General features: G+C 53.1%; 1 protein-coding gene across 1 annotated transcript; it reads right to left on the reverse strand.

The window, feature by feature from the left end:
- Positions 1–230: 230 nt before the first annotated feature.
- CYP4F22 (cytochrome P450 family 4 subfamily F member 22) lies at positions 231–18,648 on the reverse strand. The gene is made up of 12 exons (XM_004443538.3): positions 18,303–18,648; positions 14,695–14,839; positions 9,969–10,022; positions 9,721–9,848; positions 9,400–9,521; positions 6,087–6,354; positions 5,059–5,125; positions 4,840–4,969; positions 3,039–3,172; positions 2,071–2,135; positions 1,351–1,433; positions 231–975 (listed from the first exon to the last, which is right to left on the reverse strand). The coding sequence occupies exons 1-12, from the start codon at positions 18,522–18,524 to the stop codon at positions 798–800; spliced, it is 1,596 nt and encodes a 531-aa protein (XP_004443595.1). The 5' UTR covers positions 18,525–18,648; the 3' UTR covers positions 231–797.
- Between the last annotated feature and the right edge of the window lie 516 nt (positions 18,649–19,164).

Below are 19,164 nucleotides of genomic sequence, written 5' to 3' on the forward strand. Positions count from 1 at the left end.
CCTTTTTCTCCCCAAAGCCCCAGTAGATAGTTGCATGTCATAGCTGCACATCCTTCTAGTTGCTGTGTGTGGGACGTGGCCTCAGCATGGCCGGAGAAGAGGTGCGTCGGTGCGCGCCGGGGATCCGAACCCGGGCCACCAGTGGCGGAGCGCGCACACTTAACCACTACACCACGGGCCTGCCCCTGCATCTCGTGTTTTTATTCTGCAAAAATCAGAACACTCAGCAAAGGGCCTTTAAGCAAGGGAAGAAGGAAGGAGCTTGCGAGGGAGGGTTTACAAGACAACAACAAAAGCAAACAGCCCGGGCCATGGATGCAGCCTGATGCTGAGGAGTTCGCCCATGTGAGCTGGGGGCTTCAGGAAGGTGACGTCGCGTTCAAAGCTCTCACCTCGGGCTCCAGCTCCAAGTCCTCCAATTAGAAGCCAGCCGGGATCCGGTAGGCCTTAGGCGCCGGGTCTTCGCTCCTTGGAAGGCTCAGCAGGCGGGGCCTGAAAACCTGAATCTGCGGAATCCTGGGGGCGGGGCCTGGGCCCGAGGGGGCGTGGCCGAGCCTGGTCCCTCAAGCAAGAGGGCAGGAAAGGACGCTCAAGGGGCGGAATCAGACCCTCAGAAGGCGGAGTCTTGCCTTGAGGGGCGAGGCCTGCAACATCAAGCTCTCAGCGGAGGAGCCTGGTCCTCCAGCAGCGGAACCTGGACCTCGAGGGGCGTGGTCTATGCCCTCAGATCTTGGGGGCGGGGCCTGGGCCTCTCTGGGCGGGGCTTGGGCCCGGGACCCGCAGGGGCGCGCCTGCGCTCAGGCCCGCGGCGGCAGCGGCTCCACTCTCAGCCAGATGCCGCTCTCGGTGCGCAGGATGAGCTCGGGCTTCCGCCGCACCTTGCGCGTGCGGTCCACGCTCAGGCGGAAGCGCAACAGCGTCAGCGCCACGGCCACGCGCATCTCGGCCATAGCGAAGCTCTGTCCGATGCAGTTCCTGGAGGAAGGGAGATGCGCGGCTCAGCCCCAGCCGCTGTGTGAGCGGGTCCCTGGAACTGGGCAAATGACCTGCCCCTCTGAGCCTCAGTTTCCTCATCTGTAAAATGGGAACAATGGCATCATAGAGCTGTTGGGAGCATATGCGCCCAGAACTTGGGGCCTGGCACGCAGTAGGTGCTCTTTACCTGCAGATGCTATTGCAGTCTGATTTGGGGGCTTCCTGGTGCATTGAGGGCACAAAGAGGATGCCAGGCTGGCAGAAAGGTCACCTAGGTGGGACGTGGTCTCTGCCCCTGACAGGCACATCCCTGATTTTCCACTGGCCTCGGTGTTCATCCTGCACTTGGCTTGGACTGGACGAAACAGAAGTTACCTGGGTCCTGCGGAGAAGGGCACGAAGGCCAGCGGGGAGCGCTGCTGTGGGTTGTCCGGATCAAAGCGATAGGGATTGTATACCTAGGCAGGAGCAGCCTGGGTGTGAGTTGGGGACTGGCCCAGCCGTGCCAGCCTAGCCCCCTCCCTCAGCCTCTGGGGAGCAGCCCAGCTGGACAGAGAGAACCTCACTACAATCCTACCACACCCGCCTCCTGGTGTTCAGGCATGCCAGGCTCATTCCCACCACAGGGCCTTCGAACTTGCTGTTTCCTCTGCCTGGAGCATGCTTCTCCCTGCTCTTCACACTTTTCAGGTCTCAGCTCAAACATCTCTTCCTCGTCAAGGCCTTTCCTCACCACCTGAGCTGAAGTGCACCTCCCTCCAGTTTTTATTTCTTTTGTGCATTTATCAATACCCAAAATGATCTTATATTTTTCTTGCTTTCTTCCTCTGTGCTTCACTAGGAGCTCTGTGAGGGCAAAGGCAGGATCTTCCTCTGTCCTCAGTGCCCAGCACGGGATCTGGCACACACTAGGTGCTCAATAAATATCCATTGACCTAATGAATCAACAATGCATAAAGGGGGCGAGCGGTGCTCAAGCACTGCACCCAGCCCTGCTGTCTGGCCCCCCAGGAGCAGGGAGGGGAGGCCCGCACCCCAGGACTTCCCCTTCTGAGGAGGAAGAAGCTAGGGCAGGGGGTGCAGACAGGAGCTCACCTTGGAGTCAGGCCACACTGTGGGGTTGTGGTGGGTCCCATAGATGCTGACCAGGCAGATGATTCCTGTGGGGAGGGGAGGGGTCCGCGGGGCTAAGGGGAACCAGGGCCTCCTCTGGAGACCTCCCCTCCCTGGGTCTCCCTGGAGCCATGGCATTCCCATGAGCCATCTGCCACCCCTTCCTGCCCATCGTTTCCTGAAAAATTCTGCCCCATCCACTCCTCCTACTTCTCCCTAAGAGGGCCCCATCACCTTCTTTCTGGCCAAGATGCTGGCCACGCAGGGGTCCTTCTCACTCACATATCTGACATGCCTCCTCCTCAGCTCAGACACCTTCTGTGGCTCCCTGCTCCTCTGAGGATTGTGTGCAAGTGCTTCCACCTGGCATTCAAGGCCATTCACTATCTGCACCCTGAGGCTCTGCTCCATAAACAAGCTCTTTCTTTCACTTCCTACCTCCAAGGCTCACCTCTCAAGTTCCCTCTTCCAGGCAGCCCTCCCTGCATTCTGCCTCACATACAGCCATCCGCTTCCTATTTGGAGCTGCTCCAGCCCCTGTCCCTCCCTTTAGCCCATCCTTGACCCCATGTAGCTAAGAATGTCTGTGCCCTGCTCTATCTCCCCCAGACTGGGTGGTACTCAAGGCCTGGGCCTGGGGATGATGCCTCTCTAGATCCCTAGCAAAACGCAGGACAGGGCTTGGTCTCCAGGGGATATCTGGCAGGTAAATGAAAGCACGCCTCCCGTCCCTGCACTGTCACAGGGCCCGCCCTGCACACCCACTCCTTCCTTTCCCCTGGCCTCACCCACCTCTACCTCCCCCTACACAACTGGGTCTCCCCCATCACCCCAGAAGCAACAGCCACACAGAGAAGCTACATGTACAGGGATGGGGCACCTGGGGCGGGCATGAGCAGGCCCCCGTGGGCAACAGGGCAACCGGGCAGCAGGGAGCATGCAGCGGGCACCTTTGGGGATGACGCGCCCGTCCGGGAGCTTGATGTCCTCCGTGCAGCGACGGGAGACCAGCGTCACGGGCGGGAACTGGCGTAGGCTCTCCTTGATGCACATTGTGGTGAAGGGCAGCCGGGCCAGGTCGTCCCTGGGAGCATGGGGGGTGGGTGACTCAGAGCCTGGCCACTGCCTCCCTCAAACACACACACACACACCCAGGAGCAAGCGCACAGGAAAACAGTGCAGGATCTCAGACTTGCCCCAACTTCCGGCATTTACAGCTGTGCCATGCACACGCCACTAATCCTCAGCATGCGCAATATCTGACCCCCAACCAATCAGAGCAGCGCCAGCAGGCTTCTGCGGGTCCAGGGTTAACCCTTTAACCGATGCATTAAGTGGAGGTCAGGGGGCACCGGGGGAGCTGCCAGGACAGCCAGGGGACCCCGGGGCAGCAGCGATTTGCCAGCCTGTATGGGCCCATACATCCTCTCCTTATGCTATTATTTACTTAATTTTATTTTCCTTTGGACTTCAGGGCCCAAAACTGGATTAATTATAACTCTTAGTTCATGATCTAGACTGTTTTCTTTACACAAACACGTTCTCTTTCAAAGAACCCTTATGTTGCTACCATAAAGGGCAAAGGGCATGCCTGACATAAGTGTGACGGTAAACACAAACACCACTGGGAAGACAGATGATGTTATTAAATTCCAGCTAGATGCCACCTCCTGCCCATCTCAGAACCTGAGGTGTCTTCTCCCTTTGTTAAAAAGGCAGAGTAGCAAGGATTAGCAAGGTGTGGAAGATACAATGGCACCAACCGAGAGCGTCCCCCTGAGGTCATAATTTGAAAGGTCAACAGTGAACCGAAAGGAACTTTCTCAGTGTTCGATGATATTTCATACTGTGCTTTCTTTGTATCACCCAGCATCACCTCTACATGGCATACATCTGAAGTAAAGCAGGTTATTTTTGCTGACTCTTCACTTCCCCTTACATTCGAATTACACACCCCTGCTCTTTGCCATGTGATTCTGCAGTGCCTTCTGCTCAGGTGGCTGGAGTGCAGTCATGCGCTGCATGAGGACATTTCAGTCAACAACAGACCACATAGATGATGGTGGTCTCATAAGATTAGTACCATGTGTCTACCAGGCTATACCATCTAGGTTTGTGTGAGTACCCTCTATGGCGTTTGCACAGCAAAATCACCTAACAACACACTCCTCAAAACGTATCCCCATCATTAAGTGACGAATGACCATATATGTCTTGCCCCATTCATGAGGGGCCTGCCATATGACTTTCTTTAGCTAATGGAATGTTATGATGCAAGGAGAGGATTTAAATTGTGTGGCTCTTTGTGTTTCTGGAGTATGCCTTGAGAAGAACACGCCCAGGGTAGCTGCTGGTCCAAGAAGAATGAAGAGACGTGGAACAGACCTGAACCCAAACCTCAGTTTGGAAGCAACCCCACTCAGCTCAGCAGCATCCAACAAGAGTAACGTGCAGACAAGAGCAAGAAATATGTGCAGACAAGAGCACAGTGTTTGCTGTAAACCTCCGAGTGTCAGGGCTGTTTGTTATGCTGCATCATTGCAACCACTGCTGACGAAGACACTCCTAACTAAGAACTAACTAGGGCATAGGCCTCACTGTCATCTCCACTTTACAGCTGAAGAAATTGAAATTCAAAAAGCTTAAGTGACTTGTCTGAGGTCAGGCAGTCAGTAAGTGGTAGAGCAGAGAGATTCACACCCACGGCTCTAGGTCCAGCCTGCCCCCACCACCCCCTGACCGCACACTGACCACTCCAGCTCCTCCAGCTCCCGGCCTTTCATGACTCCCTGGACCTCTTCTCGGCACTTCTCCTGGTACTCTGGGTATTTGGCCAAGTTGAACAGCACCCACGAGAGCCCACTAGATGTTGTGTCATGACCTGCAGGGAGGTAAGGAGCTCACAGAAATGCTCTCTTCAGACAGTGGGGCCCCTTCTCGCCCTCCCCTAGGCTCGCTCCACATCCTCACCCTCAAACATGAAGGTGTCTGCCTCAGCTCGGATGTCCTCGTCTGACAGTTCGTTCCCATCTTCATCCTGGAATGGGCAGTAGAGGATGCTCAACCTACTTCATCCCACCCTCCACATCCTTGAAGTCAAAAATAACCCCCTCTCTCTTACATCAAGCTGTGGGGGAAAGGATTCCCCCAGATGGAGGTATGCAACTTGTCTAAGAAAGATGGAAAGAGGGAAGAGGAGTCCAAGGGGAGGGGGGAAGAGGAGTTCATATTTCTTCAGTAGCTCCTAGCACCACACATCCTGCCAGATGCCCAACAACAATCTTGTCAGGTCTTATGATGGTCATGCTGTAAATGAGGAAACTGAGGCTCAGAGAGAAGAGGCAGATGACTAAGGTTAGAGCCAGAACTGGAATTCAGAAGCGTCTGAATCCAGAACGCAAGTGCTGCTGGGAAATTCCACAGAAGCACCGCCAGTGGGTGACCGCCTCTCTGCCAGGGTCATGTTTCTTCAAGTCTTGTATTTCATCTCTGTGAGTGTTGTGGGCTGAATTGTGTCCCTGCCCCTCTAGAACTTATATGTTGAAATCCTAACCCCCAGGACCTCAGAATGTGACTATATCTGGAGAGGGGCCTTTGCAGAGGTAATTAAGTTACAATGAGGCCATGAGGGTGGGCCCTGATCCAACATGACTGGTGTCCTTATAAGAAGAGGACATTACGACACAGACATGCACAGAGGGAAGACGATGCGAAGACAGCAGGAGAAGACAGCCGTCTACAGGTCAAGGAGAGAGACCTCAGAAGAAACCAACCCCGCCAACACCTTGATCTCAGACTTCTAACCTCCAGGACTGAGAGAATTAATTTCTGTTAATCCACCCAATCTGTGGTGTTACAGCAGCCCTAGCAAACTAATACAGTAAGTCTTGTGTGCTCTGCATCTGCCTGCATCCTAGATCTGTGTTAGTCTGGACGTTTGCCATTTTACACAGCTGGCACAAGTCGTGAGGAGGCCGCCCTCCGGGGCCCAGCCTCACCCTGGCCAGGAGCAGCACATCGATGAAGTCCAAGGTCTTGCCCTGCCTGGCCTTCAGCCAGGCCTCAGCCCCCTGCTGGCGTAGCGCCCGACGCCGCTCCTGGATGACCTCCGTGGTGAAGCGGTGCACCGTGTCACAGGCCTGCCGGAAACGCCGCCCATCGGCCGTGAGGTAGTAGATGAAGTCGATGTGGTGGTGCAGGGAATACTGGCGCCGGACCACCAGCGCACTCAGCTCAATGATGGCTGAGATGTAGTCGCTCATGTTCCTGCCAGGGAGAAAGGCCATGAGCATAGGCTCATCCTCTAAGACAAGATTCCTTTCCCCATAGGTAGGTGACAAAGAGAGGCCCTACATTAACTATATTTTCTGTATTCTTAATGCTCTGCCATCTGGGGCCTCACTGACTTGGGGACAGACTGTCCCTCCTAGGACTAGACAATCCTTAGAGATAGTAAATGACTCACCCAGGAGCATGCCTTTCACGTACAAACCAACCAATCCAGAGCCCATATACTGAAATTTATCAGCCTGAGCCACCATCCCCGTGCCTTAATCAACACAGGGCCAGGTACTGGACAGCTAGGGACAGACCCTATGCCCCAGAACCCACTGAAATTACTCAGACTAGCCTATCTCAACCCTGAATACCCTGCCTCACCTGTTTCTTCCCACAAAAAAGGCTCTTGCTGTGCTTCCCCCTGGCTGACCCTTGTGCTTCCCCACATGGCCCCATGTGGCGTGGCATGCACCCTCCTCTTGGGAACTGTAAGCAACAAACTATCTTTTCAATGGCAGTCGTCTCATCATACCTGAAAAAAACCAAAATCTGGGTACATTGTAAAACAGGCCCAAAGAGGGATGAGGACTTTCAAATAGATGTAGCATCAGTGACCCAAAGAGTGGGAGAGAGTATCTGCAACTCATCCTCTGATGAGGAACTTATGTCTAAAATATATAAGCAACCTTCAAAATGTAATAATCAGAAAACAAATAACCCAACTAAAAAATAGGCAAAGGATATGAATAAACATGTCTCCAAAGAAGATATACAAATGGCCAATAAGCACATGAAAAGATACTCAACAGCATTGGCCATCAGGGAAATGCAAATCAAAACCACAATGAGATACCACCTCACCCGGACTAGGAATAGCTGTAATCGAAAAGACAGACAACAAGTATTGGCGACGGTGTGGAGGAACTGCAGCCCTCACACACTGCTGGTGGGAATGTAAAAGGGTGCAACCACTTTGGGAAAAAGTCTGGCAGTTCCTCAAAAGGTTAAACATAGAGTTACCATATGACCCAGTCATCCCACTCCTAGGTATATACCCAAGAGAAATAAAAACATATGTTCACACAAACACTTGTACACAAATGCTTATAGCAACATTATTCATAATAGGCAAAACGTGGAAATGACCCAAATGTCCGTCAATGAATGACTAGATAAACAAAGTGTGGTATTATACATAATAAATGAGATATTCTTCAGCAATTTAAAAAAATTAATTATTGATACATGCTACAACATGGATTAATCTGAAAACATTATGTTGAGTGAAAGAAACCAGACACAGAAGTCTACATAATTCCATCTGTGTGAAATTTCCGTGATAGACAAACCAAAGACACAGAAGGAAGATTAGTGATTGCTTAGACCTGGCGGAGAAGTAGGAAGTGGGGGTTGAGCGCTAAAATGTACAGGGTTTATTTTTGGTGAAAAAAATTCTAAAATTGATTATGGTGATGGCTGCACAACTCTGTGAACACACGAGAAACCATTGGATTGTATACCTTAAATGGGTAAATTGTAAGGTATGTGAATTACATCTCAGTATACCATTATTTTTATTTTTTTTTATGAGGAAGATCAGCTCTGAGCTAACATCTGCCAATCCTTCTCTTTTTTTGCTGAGGAATACTGGCCCTGGGCTAACATCTGTGCCCATCTTCCTCCACTTTATATGGGATGCCGCCACAGCATGGCCTGACAAGCGGTATATTGGTACGCGCCCAGGATCTGAACCCAGGCAGCCAGCAACAGAGCGCATGCACTTAACCACTATGCCACGGGGCCGGCCCCTCAGTATACCATTATTTAAAAAAATAATAACTCAAGGGGCCAGCCCTGTGGCATATAGTGGTTAAGTTTGCACACTCTGCTTTGGTGGCTCGGGGTTCACAGGTTCGGGACCCCGGCATGGACCTACACCACTCATCAAGCCATGCTGTGGCAGCGTCCCACATCCAAAATAGAGGAAGATGACTACAGATGTTAGCTCAGGGCTGATCTTCCTCACACAAAAAAATAATAACTCAATCACTGTGGCAGGGTTGTGAGGAGCTGTCCTTGGTCCTGAAGTGTGGTGTTTTCATGCACTCATCACACTCTGTCATTTTCTTGTGTATTTATTTGTTCGTGGTTACTCCCTTTCTTCCTACCAACATGTAAGTTCCAGAAGAGCAAGGCCTTGTCTGTTTTCTTGACCCCTGTACTCACAGTACCTAGTCCAGGACTGGCACATAGTAGGCACTCAGTAAACATTTCTTGGGTTAATTAATGAATTAATCACAAAGGCCATCTCTACCTTACTCAACTGAAACATACACCTACAAGGCCCAGAGTAATAAACTCAGCAACTTGTTGTTGAGGACCTACTATGTGATACAAAATGGACATGCATTATGTCCCTTATTCCTTATATCCCCACTTAGACTATAAGCTCCAGGGAACTGGGACTTAATCTGTTGCTCACCACCACATTCCCAGTAGTGCCAGGCACATAGCAGGTACACAATGAATATCTGATGGATGAATGAATGAATGAGACAGGGCAATGGTTATTTTACTCATTCATTCAACCAATATTCACTGAGCTTCTACTGTATGCCAGGGGAGTGCTACATCATTTTATCCTTAGAGCATCTCTCAGTCAGGGAAACTGAGGTTCAAATAAGAAAACTGAGGCTCATAAAGTGGGGGGACACTTCCCAAAGACCACATACTCTTCATGGAGGAATGAGTGAAACTAGCATTTACTGAGCACCTACTGTGTGCCAAGCCATTGACTCACATTATCTCATTTAATTCTCACACGATGACTATGGGGATGGAGTGAGGGTGTCCATTTATTGGATAAGGAAACAGGCTTAGAGAGGTGATGTCAGCTTCCCGGAAACACACAGCCTGTCAGTGGCAGAGTGCCAGCCACCCCAGGCTGTGTAACACCCAAGAGTTTCCTTTCCTCTCCCCCCACTGTGCCCCTGGAGCAGCTGGCTCTGTCTTCCCCAAGGAAGTCACACTCACTCCTGGCAGTTGCTGTTGTAGCTAAAGACGCACTTCTGCAGACTGTCCAGGGTCATGAGGCTGACGTGCTCAAACATGTCCAGGGAGACCACCGAGCCCTCCGCCAGGCGCCGCCACTTAGCCTGGAGAGAGACACGTGGCGAATGGGCAAGGAGGCCGCAGACTCAAGCCAGGCTGACAATGACCTGGCTGCATCCTCAGTACACACCCACTTGTAGACAAAGGACAGCAGGCGTCCTGCCCCACGCGGCTGGCCCAGCAGCTGGAGCCTGGACCAGCCTCACTCCCCCGATCCTCTTCCCAAGAAGCCTTGGGACTCACATGCATGACGTTGCTGCACTGGTTGAAGATCTTCACGTAGGGCTTCAGGATGTCGAAGTGGAAGGCGGGCGTCAGCATGCGGCGGTGCCTGCTCCACTTGTCACCTTTGCTGAGCAGCAGCCCATCTCCTGGGCCCAGAGGACTGAGGTTAGGGCCTCTCTTATTACTTTGAAACACTCTAAGAAACCTGATGCCCTGCCCCCTCTTCCCTGAAACACCAGCCCCAGCCTACTCAGTCCTGCACTCACCCAGCCAAGGTTTCAGGAAGCCATAGAAAAGGTCATCCTTGGGGGCAATGGCAGCTGTGGAGAGAGAAGAGGCGATGATGAGTCAAAACAGACCCTTGACCTCTGCTTATGACCTCTTTGGGCCTCCTCTCTGGGCTCTGACATGTCATCTCATCCCTCCAGTCCATCCTCCCCACCTGCCCCAGAAAGAGCCTTATGTCTGATCTGAAAATGAGCCTCCTCTGCTAAAACACCTACCATGGCTCCCTATTGCCCTTGTAAAAATGTTCAAGCTCAGGATAGCATTGAAGGCCCTACCCCATCTTGCCCCTCTATGCCTCTCCCACCTCACCCTTCAACATGCACCAAAAAATGCCACATGCTATTGCTCACCTCCAAATCTTTGCCCAGGCTGTGCTCTCCATCTGCAATGGACTTCTTCACCCAGGTCTTCCCTGAGTCCACCCCACTCTGTTCTGCCAACTCAGGCCATCTGAATTACACCTCCTGTGCTCCCAGCCTCCGGCCTCACCCTCTCCACCCTCCCTCAGGCTGGTCCCAGGATGATCTTGTCTGATTCTAGGTCTGACCGTGTCTCTTCCTGCTCACATAGCCTTTGGTCTCAAGCAGCAGCTGCTCAGCCCATTTTCAAAGTCCTAAATGATATGCCCCAGCCCAGACCCCTCTCAACACACCTCTACCCTCCCGCTCCTACGAGCTCCACGTGCGAACACCACAGAACTTTCCTCAGCTTCTCGAAACACTGTGCTCTCTCTCTGCTCTGAGTCTTTCTATCAGATGCCCTCCCTGCATCAAACACTCTCGCCTCATCCTTCTAGTCTCTGCTTGGATGTCATCCCCTCCCCCACCAATCACTCTGGATTGTATCCACCCAGTTACAAGCCCCTTGAGAGGAGGGACCATGTTGATCACTGACATATTGGTGCCAAATAAATTTTTATTGAATGAATGAATGAATGAACCAATCAATCAAAGGATGAATGAATGAAAAAGTGGATGGATGGATGGATGGATGGATGGATGGATGGATGGATGGATGGATGGATGGGTGAGTGAGTGAATCCCTTTCTATGTGCTGAAAATATTTGGGACAAAATGGGCAGGGACCCAGGAAGGAAGTACTTGAAACTCAAGTGATGCCACTTTACCTGAGTTATGATTCAGCCACCTACACACACTCCCCACAAATTGGCCAATTGTGCGCACAGTCATCTGTCCACTCCTTCTCCCATTCAACACACCTCTTCTGCCACCTTTCTCTGACCAACCCATGCCGGGGACCCACACATGGTTCAGCTCCACTCCCTGCCTGGAGGAGCTCCAGGTGGGGTGGGAAAAGGAAGCAGAGGCACGCCATGCAATTATCAAGAAGGTATAAAGTGTGCCAGGTGCGAAAGGAGGCACAGAAGAAGGGCTGCTGGGAGGGAGGGCAGGGTCCTGGGAAGAGGTGGCATTGGAGAGGAAGGTGGGAGTCTACCTGCTCCTCTCTTCTCTGGGCTCGACTCCAGGTGAGGCCTCCCAGGGATCTTCCTCATACACAGACCTGTCCAATGACCTCCTCAAACACCTCCCATGGCTCCCTATCACCCCCAGAGTAAAACACAAGCTCATTCACTTTGCACACGGGTGCTCTGAGTCCAGCTCCTGTCTCACTTCCTACTTCTCTCCACACATCGTCTTCACTCCAGACACCCCAAGTCACCTGAATTCCCCTGGCGCTCTCATACATCTACACCTTTGCCCTTGTAGGACCCCCCACCTGGGACTCCTCACTTGGCAAACTCCTACACATCCTTCAAGGCCCAGCTTCACTGACGCCTCCCCCAGGAAGCCTTCTCCAAACCTTCTCCCCAGATGAACCCTTGCTCTCCCATCCTTGGGTCTCTCCTTCACTCCAACCCTGACCAGGGTTGGCTGGAGAGGCTGTGTCCAGGCTGCCTCTCCCATCAGTTTCCCCTTCAGTAAAAAGGGGATGGGAACATCTACCCTGGAGATGGTCATATAAAAAATCCCCCACACAGTGCCCAGCAGGAAGCTGCATATCACTGGTTGAGAGCTCGGCCGCTAGGTCAGCCAGGTCTGGGTTCACATCCCAGCCCCACTACTAGCCAGTTGTGTAAACATGGGCGTGTTACCTCTCTGACCCGCTATTTCCTCACCTGCCAAAGGGGCACAGAACAACCCTGCCTGCCTCATGGCATCCCCACAAAACTCAGTGAGCTAATGTTCCTGGCACACAGAGGGTGCCCATCCTATCTCTGTGCATGTAAATGAATAATTAACCAACTGTTGGCTATTTTTATTACTATGATTATAATTATTGGTCATTGGTGTCAAGAAGTCGTGAGATGGATGTCTGGTTCCCAGCTCACAGCAGGCCCCAATATGTGAAAAATGAATGCATAGCCGCCATGGAAAACAGTTTGGTGGTTCCTTAAAAAGAGAAACATAGAATTACCAGATGACCCTGAAAGTCTACAACTAGGCATCTAACAGAAATGAAAATATCTCCTCTCCAAAACTCGCACACGACGTTCACAGCAGCACAGTAGCCAAAAGGTAGAAACAAGCCAATGTTTGTCAATGGCCAAATGGATAAACAAATTGTGGTGCATCCATATATCCATCAAATGGAATATTACTCAGCCTTAAAAAGGACTGAAGTCCTGACACACGCTACAACATGGATGAACCTCGAAAACATCATGTTGAGTGAGAGAAGTCAGTGGTGGAGACCACGTTCTGTATAATTCCTTTCATATGATATGTCCAGAATAGGCAAATCCATAGACACAGGAAGTAGATTGATATTTACCAAGATATGGGAAGAGGCGGGAATGGGAAGTGATTACTTAATGAGCACGGAGTGTTTTATGGGGCAATGAAAAGATTTTGAAACTAGAGGGAGCCGACAGTTGCGCAACATTGTGAACACACTAAATACCTTATAATTTAAAACAGTACACTTTAAAATGGTTAATTATATATTATATGAATTTCATCTCAATTAAAAAAATGTATAAAAACAAGCTATAATTATATCCTATATATCACGCCTTGTCCTCTATAAGGCATGTTCACCTGCTTTCCCCATTAACGCTCTCTGTCCTAAATGCCCACTAGAAGATGAAGAAACAGAGGTTCCAAGAGGAGCCGGGCCTTCCCCAGAGCCCATCAGCTGTGCAGGTTTAGGCCCAGAGCAGCAACTAGGTGTGGCCCCGAGGAGGCCCCACTGGGGGTGGATCTGAGACATTGGGCCAAGCCTGTCTAATCCCAGGGGGCAGGCACAGAGAGGCAGGGGCACTCTGGGGCCAGGAGGCCTGACTCCAGGCTGCCTCTCCTGATTCATCCTCCCCAGTGTGGAATCCCCCATCTGGCTCCTCCAGTGGGGGAGGCAGTGGATATCCAGACTGTCCTGAGGGATGGGGAGGGCAAGGAGGAGGCCTCAGTATCTACCGTGTGCCAGGCCTATGCTGGGAGCTCTACTCCTGGTCTATTGGGGTCTCACAACCACGCACGATGCTACTCAGGAAACTGATGCTCTAAGGAGGAGGAGAAGGAAGGGAGAGAAAGAAAAATTACTAAAAAGGCAGAAGAGAAGAAACCCTGCTTAGCACCTACCCACACTATATTATTGAGTCCACACAATCACTCCATTTTACAGAGCAGAAACCGAGGCCCTGAGAGGCTGGGTGAATCGCCGGGTCACACAGCAGGTATGTGCTCAAGCCAGGATGCGAACCCAGCCCACCAAAGTCCTAGCCCAGGGCTCCTGCCTTGGAAGGGGCACTTCTCCAGGGTCTAGGTGTCCCCCTTTGTGCAGTGGGGATGGGCACCCACTCACAGACACAATAATGGGGGACAAAGAGGCATGGGCAGGACATGGCTGGGGAAGGAAGGATGTCGTCCCCGTCCCTGGAAGGCGGTCTCCAGACGTGTGTCTACAGAGGCCCAAGCTGAGGCCAGACATCTTAAAATTCCTGGAGCTCTTTATTTCCCATCCCTCCTCTCCTAAATGTCCCCTGATGCCTCTGGAGGTGCCCAGCTCCACACAAGGCCACACCGAGGATCCAGAGCCCCGCTTACAAGGAAGACAGAGCCAGACATAGACACACGCAGCCCCAAAGACTTAGGACTGAAGATGGGAAAGCCCAGAGGAGAGAGCTACATTCTGTCTGGGGGGTCAGGGAAGGCTTCCTGGAGGAGGGGGTTATGGGAGCTGGGTGTTGAAGGCTGAGCAAGAGCTTGCCAAGCACATCTGGGGGTCCTGCACCTTGGGATAGGGGTGAATGCAGAAAGGAGAAGGAATCCCTCTACATTTCCCTCTCTGCCAGTCAGGGCCAGCCTGGGTGAAAAGAGCAGCTGCAGGCTGGGATAGCCACAGAGGGAGTGTCAGAACCCAATGATGGGAGTGCCACAGCTTAGAATTGAGCAACAACCACTTAACAAAATCTTGGGCAAATGAGTACCTATTCAAACATGTTTGGCTCTGACTTCCAGGTGGCTGGACATCCTCTCAAAGTTCCTGGGACTCTTAGACATTGTCACACCTTTTCCCATGCTGTTCCCACTATCTGGTTTGCCATTTCTGCTTTGGTGAACTCCTATTCATCCTTCAAAGCCCTACTCAGATGGCCCTTCTTCTGGATAGCCCACCTGCCTAGAAGCCCAGGTGGGCTCTGGGAGTTGAGGGTTTACCCATCACTCAGAGGCCCAGCCCACCTACCTGAGGCGCCCACCAGGGGCTTGATGTAGTCAGGGTGCACCAGAACCAACAGTGGCAGGATGGGTCCGATCCATACCAGGATCACATGGTGCATGTTGTCCAGCACCTTCTTCTCATCTTGCAGGCCCATCTCATTTGGGAGATACTGCGGAGGGTAGCAGGGAAAGATGGTGAGGATGTGCCCAGCCCCAGCTTCCCCAGGCCCTTCCCTCCGCCACCTCCCCTGCCCTCAACACAAGCCGGGAAGGGTTGTGCGATTGCAAGCAGTTGGCTGCACATGCCTGAGCCTCCATTCCCTCATCTGAAAAGTGGGGAAGAATCAACTCTCCCTCTAGGGGCAGTTGAGAGGATTCGTGAAATAACAAAGCAAAAGAGCCCCAGCACGGAGCCTGACAGAGGGCTGGTGCTCAAGAACTGAAAACCGTACCAGTGCCCACGACGACGAGGCCGAGAGCTCACTCTGTTAGTCCTAAAATACCACAGTGCCGCTGTCTCGGACTCTGGTGTGTGCCTGCAGCGCTGGGCGCCGCAGGCGGCATTTCTCATCAACTCAGGTGCTCAGCCCCACGAGAACGCTCTGAGGCATTTCCTCCACCTGTTTTGCTCGGAAAGGTCAAATGACCTGTCTGCAGGGACAGCGGAGTAAGCGACTGTCCTGGTTTGGGCTCCCCCAGAAGCAGGTCCTGAGACAAGTGTTCTGGGGCAAGTAGTTTATTTGGGGGGTGATCCCAAAACATGGGTGGGGAATGAACTGAGAGAGGGAGGGAGGCAGCCAGCCAAGAGTGAGCTGTCGAGGAAGCTACCGCCATGGGCAACCGGGCTCAGTCCCACTGGGGACCTCTGGGGACATGTATCTCAGCACCAAGCCACCCGAGGGTGAGGGAGCAAGGGCGCTTACACGCTGACTCCCGTAGTCCCATAATCGCTGCCTGAGGGCTGCACCAGGGGCGTCAGCTCTCAAGCTCACAGTCCACACAGGCAGAGGGGCTCCAGCTGCCAGAGAAAGCCCTAGAGCACAGGTGCTGGCAGCTGGAAGTCAGGCTATCACATCCAGAAATGGGCCGAGGATGGGCAGGTACTAGCACCATCTGCCACAGTAGCAAAGCCAGGATGTGAGCACAGGCCACCCAGCCCCAAAATGCCTGCTCTTAGCCAACAGGAGGCAGAAGGGCTTCAGTCTCAATATCAGAAGGATCTGAGCTCAAATCCACTCTCAGCCGCTATGTGACCTTGGGCAAGTCACTTAACCTTTCTGAGCCCCAAAGATCAAATCCATAATATAGGGAAGATCCATCCCTATTTCACAGGCTGTGAGAATTAGGGGAGAGCTCAGATGTTAAGGGGCCTAATTCAATGCCCGGAAAATGGCAGGGCCCAGCAATTGACGAGTGAATGAATGAGCACACAAACAAACGACTCCTCTCTGCCTGCTGTGCCTCTTTCTCCACCAAGCTCAGCCCTCAGGCTGCCCACACCCAAGGAGGATCATGGCCTCACCCAGGCTTCAGGGCCCTGGGAGGCAGGCTGGACTTCAGAACCAGCCCTGGCCAACTGCCCGGGGCACTGGGGCCTGGCCAGTACCTCTAGGACCACAACCAAAGCAAGAGGGCTTCCAGAAGTAAGGAAAAACGAGTAGAAGTTCGTTTAACAGAGAAGGATATTCTGGACAGAGAGTAAAGGCCACAGAGGCAAGAAGTCGGAGCCTTGTTACAGGAGCAGCAAGTCATTCTGTGGGACTAGAGGAGGATGGTGGAACAGGTGATGAAGGCAGGGGGCAGAGTCTAAGGGGTCTTGAAACACCAGCTGAGGAGCTGCGACTTTCTCCAGATGGCAATGGGGAGCCATGGAGGGTGTGTGAGCAGGAGAGCGACATGGCTGGATTCAAGAATCTTTCTGGGACCAGCATGGGGATGGACTGGAGGGGTGAGACTGGAGGCAGGAGCCCCAGGAGGAGGCTGGACCATGGCCCAGCAGGAGAGGATGAGGCCTGAGCAGTGGTGGGAGGACGGAAGAGAGGGAGGAGATTCAGGCACAAACAGGCAAAACTTGGTGAGTGCTGGTCCCAGGCACTTAATTCCAAAAGCTACATAAAATCTCTTGGGCTGGGGCCGGCCCGGTGGCGCAGGCAGTTGGGTGCGCGCGCTCCGCTGCGGCGGCCCGGGGTTCGCTGGTTCGGACCCCGGGCGCACACCGACGCACTGCTTGGCAGGCCATGCTGTGGCGGCGTCCCATATAAAGTGGAGGAAGATGGGCACAGATGTTAGCCCAGGGCCGTCTTCCTCAGCAAAAAAAGAGGAGGATTGGCGGATGTTAGCACAGGGCTGATCTCCTCACAAAAAAAAAAAATCTCTTGGGCTATTGAACGGAAATGTCTCCTGGTTCCTTCTTCTGAGATGCTCGCTCCAAGCAGTGTCTACACTATGTCTAGGACACTGGACACCTCCAGTCTGTGCAGGACCCAGGAGTTGAGAGCACACATCTAGCTCGTACGGCAGGCTCGGGGCCATGCATGCCACAAATATGGCTTCAGGAACTGTCAGAATAACCCCGTGGGGTTAGTAGGAGTGACTGTAGAACCCGCAGTGCAGATGGGGAAACTGAGGCACAGGGAGATGAAGTGGCCTGCTCAAAGTGACACAGGCAACAGGTGGTAGAGACGGACCTCAAGGCCACACTGATGCTCACTGCCCCAAACCGCCTCTCCAAAGTCCACCTCCATGCTCAGCATGCGGCCTGGGCCAGGACGGGCTCCGACACCGCCCCTCAGTTTCATGAGGCCTGGAAGGGGGCCCAGGTGAGTCCAGCAGGCAGGCAGGGGCTGGACCCTGGGGCCCCCCAAGAGCCTCAGTGCCCTCTGGAGTCTGGCTTTCTCTCTTCTGACCTCTGAAGCTCTTTTAGAAAAGTTCAGCCTTTCTCATCAAGAAACCAGAGGCGGCCGAGGGTAGAGAGCTAAGAGCAGGAATGCTGAAGCCAGATGGTCTGGGTTTGAACCCTGGTTCTGCCACTTACAAGCTGTGTGACCTAGGGCCAGCTACTTAACCTCTCTGCGCCATAGTATTCTTGGGAGCAAAATGGGGATAGTCATGGGACCTGCCTCCTAGGATTGTCAAGAGGATCAAATAAGTTAATATTTATAAAGCATATGTAACACTTGGCGCATATATGTGAAATAGGAAATGAAACACAGGAAAAGGGTTGGAGTCTTGAGCTGAGGCCACAGCGCTGAAGTGAAGGAGAGAGTGTGGAGCCACACTGCGGGTGGGCGAAGCAACAAGATGCACGGAAGCGCGGCTCCTCCCTTCACGCCCTGGGGTCCCAGACCCTGAGGAGTTCACGAGCCTTGCTACCCGTTGCTACAGCAATAGCCTGAAATCATAGAGAGAACTTCAAAGTCAGCTCTGCCTCATCCCAGCTGTGTGACCTTAGGTAAACTGCTGGCCCTCTCTGAGCCTCAACCTCACTCATACCCTGTAAAATGCGTCTGTTCATGGCTCCACCCAGATTCTTGAGGCGCTGAGGGAAGCCTGCAGGTCCACCATGCAGCCTGCCCGGCCCGGCCCGCCTGCCCAGCCCTGCCCGGCCCGGCCCACCTGCCCAGCCACACACACCATGCCCAAGTGGCCCAGCAGCCAGTTGCGCCGTGGCGGCTGGGGGAAGCAGCTCAGCCGACGGCAGGTGATGTGGAAGTGCCAGCAGAGCCGCAGCAGCCGCAGCAGCTGGCGGAAGAGGAGGAGGAGCAGGGAGAGGAGGAGTGCCGACACGGCGCACAAGCGGAACGCGGTCCTCTCCAGGCCCAGGAGGCACAGCAGGTGCTCTGTGACGGGCAGCATCCTGCGGGGACACACGGGTGCAGGTCAGTGCAGGTGGGAACTGCCCTCCGGCCACGTGTGTGCCACACACCCAATGGCCTGGTACACAGCAGGTGCTCAGCACATGAGACCCAGACGCCAGGGATACCCTCCTCCCCCAGCACCGACCCCCGGCCAGCTGGACGCCCCGCAGTGTGCCCACACACGGCTGGCCTCAGTGCTGGAAAGTCAAGACACCCTCCCTCCCCGAAAGCAGCTCTCAACCAATGACGGACGAGCACTGCTGGACCAGCAGCCCAGCCCTTCTCCCGGGGGTTGTGACGACCCTGAGGGGGATTCCACTGCTCCCCGGGTTCCCCAGTGGAATCCAACTCCAGCTGCCCACAATGGAAACTTTCTCTGTCAGCTGCCTCCCTTCCCCTGTCTTACTTCCCTCCCCTTCTTTTTTTTAATTGAGATGAGATTCACACGACATAAAATTCACCATTTTAAAGTGAACAATTCAGGGCCATTTAGCACATTCACAATGTTGTGCAACCACCACCTCTATCTAGTTCCAGAACATCCCATCACCCCAAAAAGAGACCCTGTCCCCATGAGCAGTCACTCCCCATCCCCTCTCCCCCAGCCCCTGGCAACCACTCATCTGCTTCTGTCTCTG

Source organism: Ceratotherium simum, chromosome 18 (assembly GCF_057802395.1).
Source record: "Ceratotherium simum simum isolate JZ-2026a chromosome 18, ASM5780239v1, whole genome shotgun sequence".
Classification (NCBI taxonomy): Eukaryota; Metazoa; Chordata; class Mammalia; order Perissodactyla; family Rhinocerotidae; genus Ceratotherium; species Ceratotherium simum.

Bases quoted from the DNA above. Each gene is read 5' to 3' on its own strand.
- CYP4F22 (XM_004443538.3), bottom strand. From the start codon at position 18,524: ATGCTGCCCGTCACAGAGCACCTGCTGTGCCTCCTGGGCCTGGAGAGG. The intron at 4,970-5,058 runs GTGAGGATGTGG...ACCTCCCTGCAG, and splicing joins AGACACCTTCATGTTTGAGG to GTCATGACACAACATCTAGT. The intron at 2,136-3,038 runs GTGCCCGCTGCA...CCCTCCCCACAG, and splicing joins CGGGCGCGTCATCCCCAAAG to GAATCATCTGCCTGGTCAGC.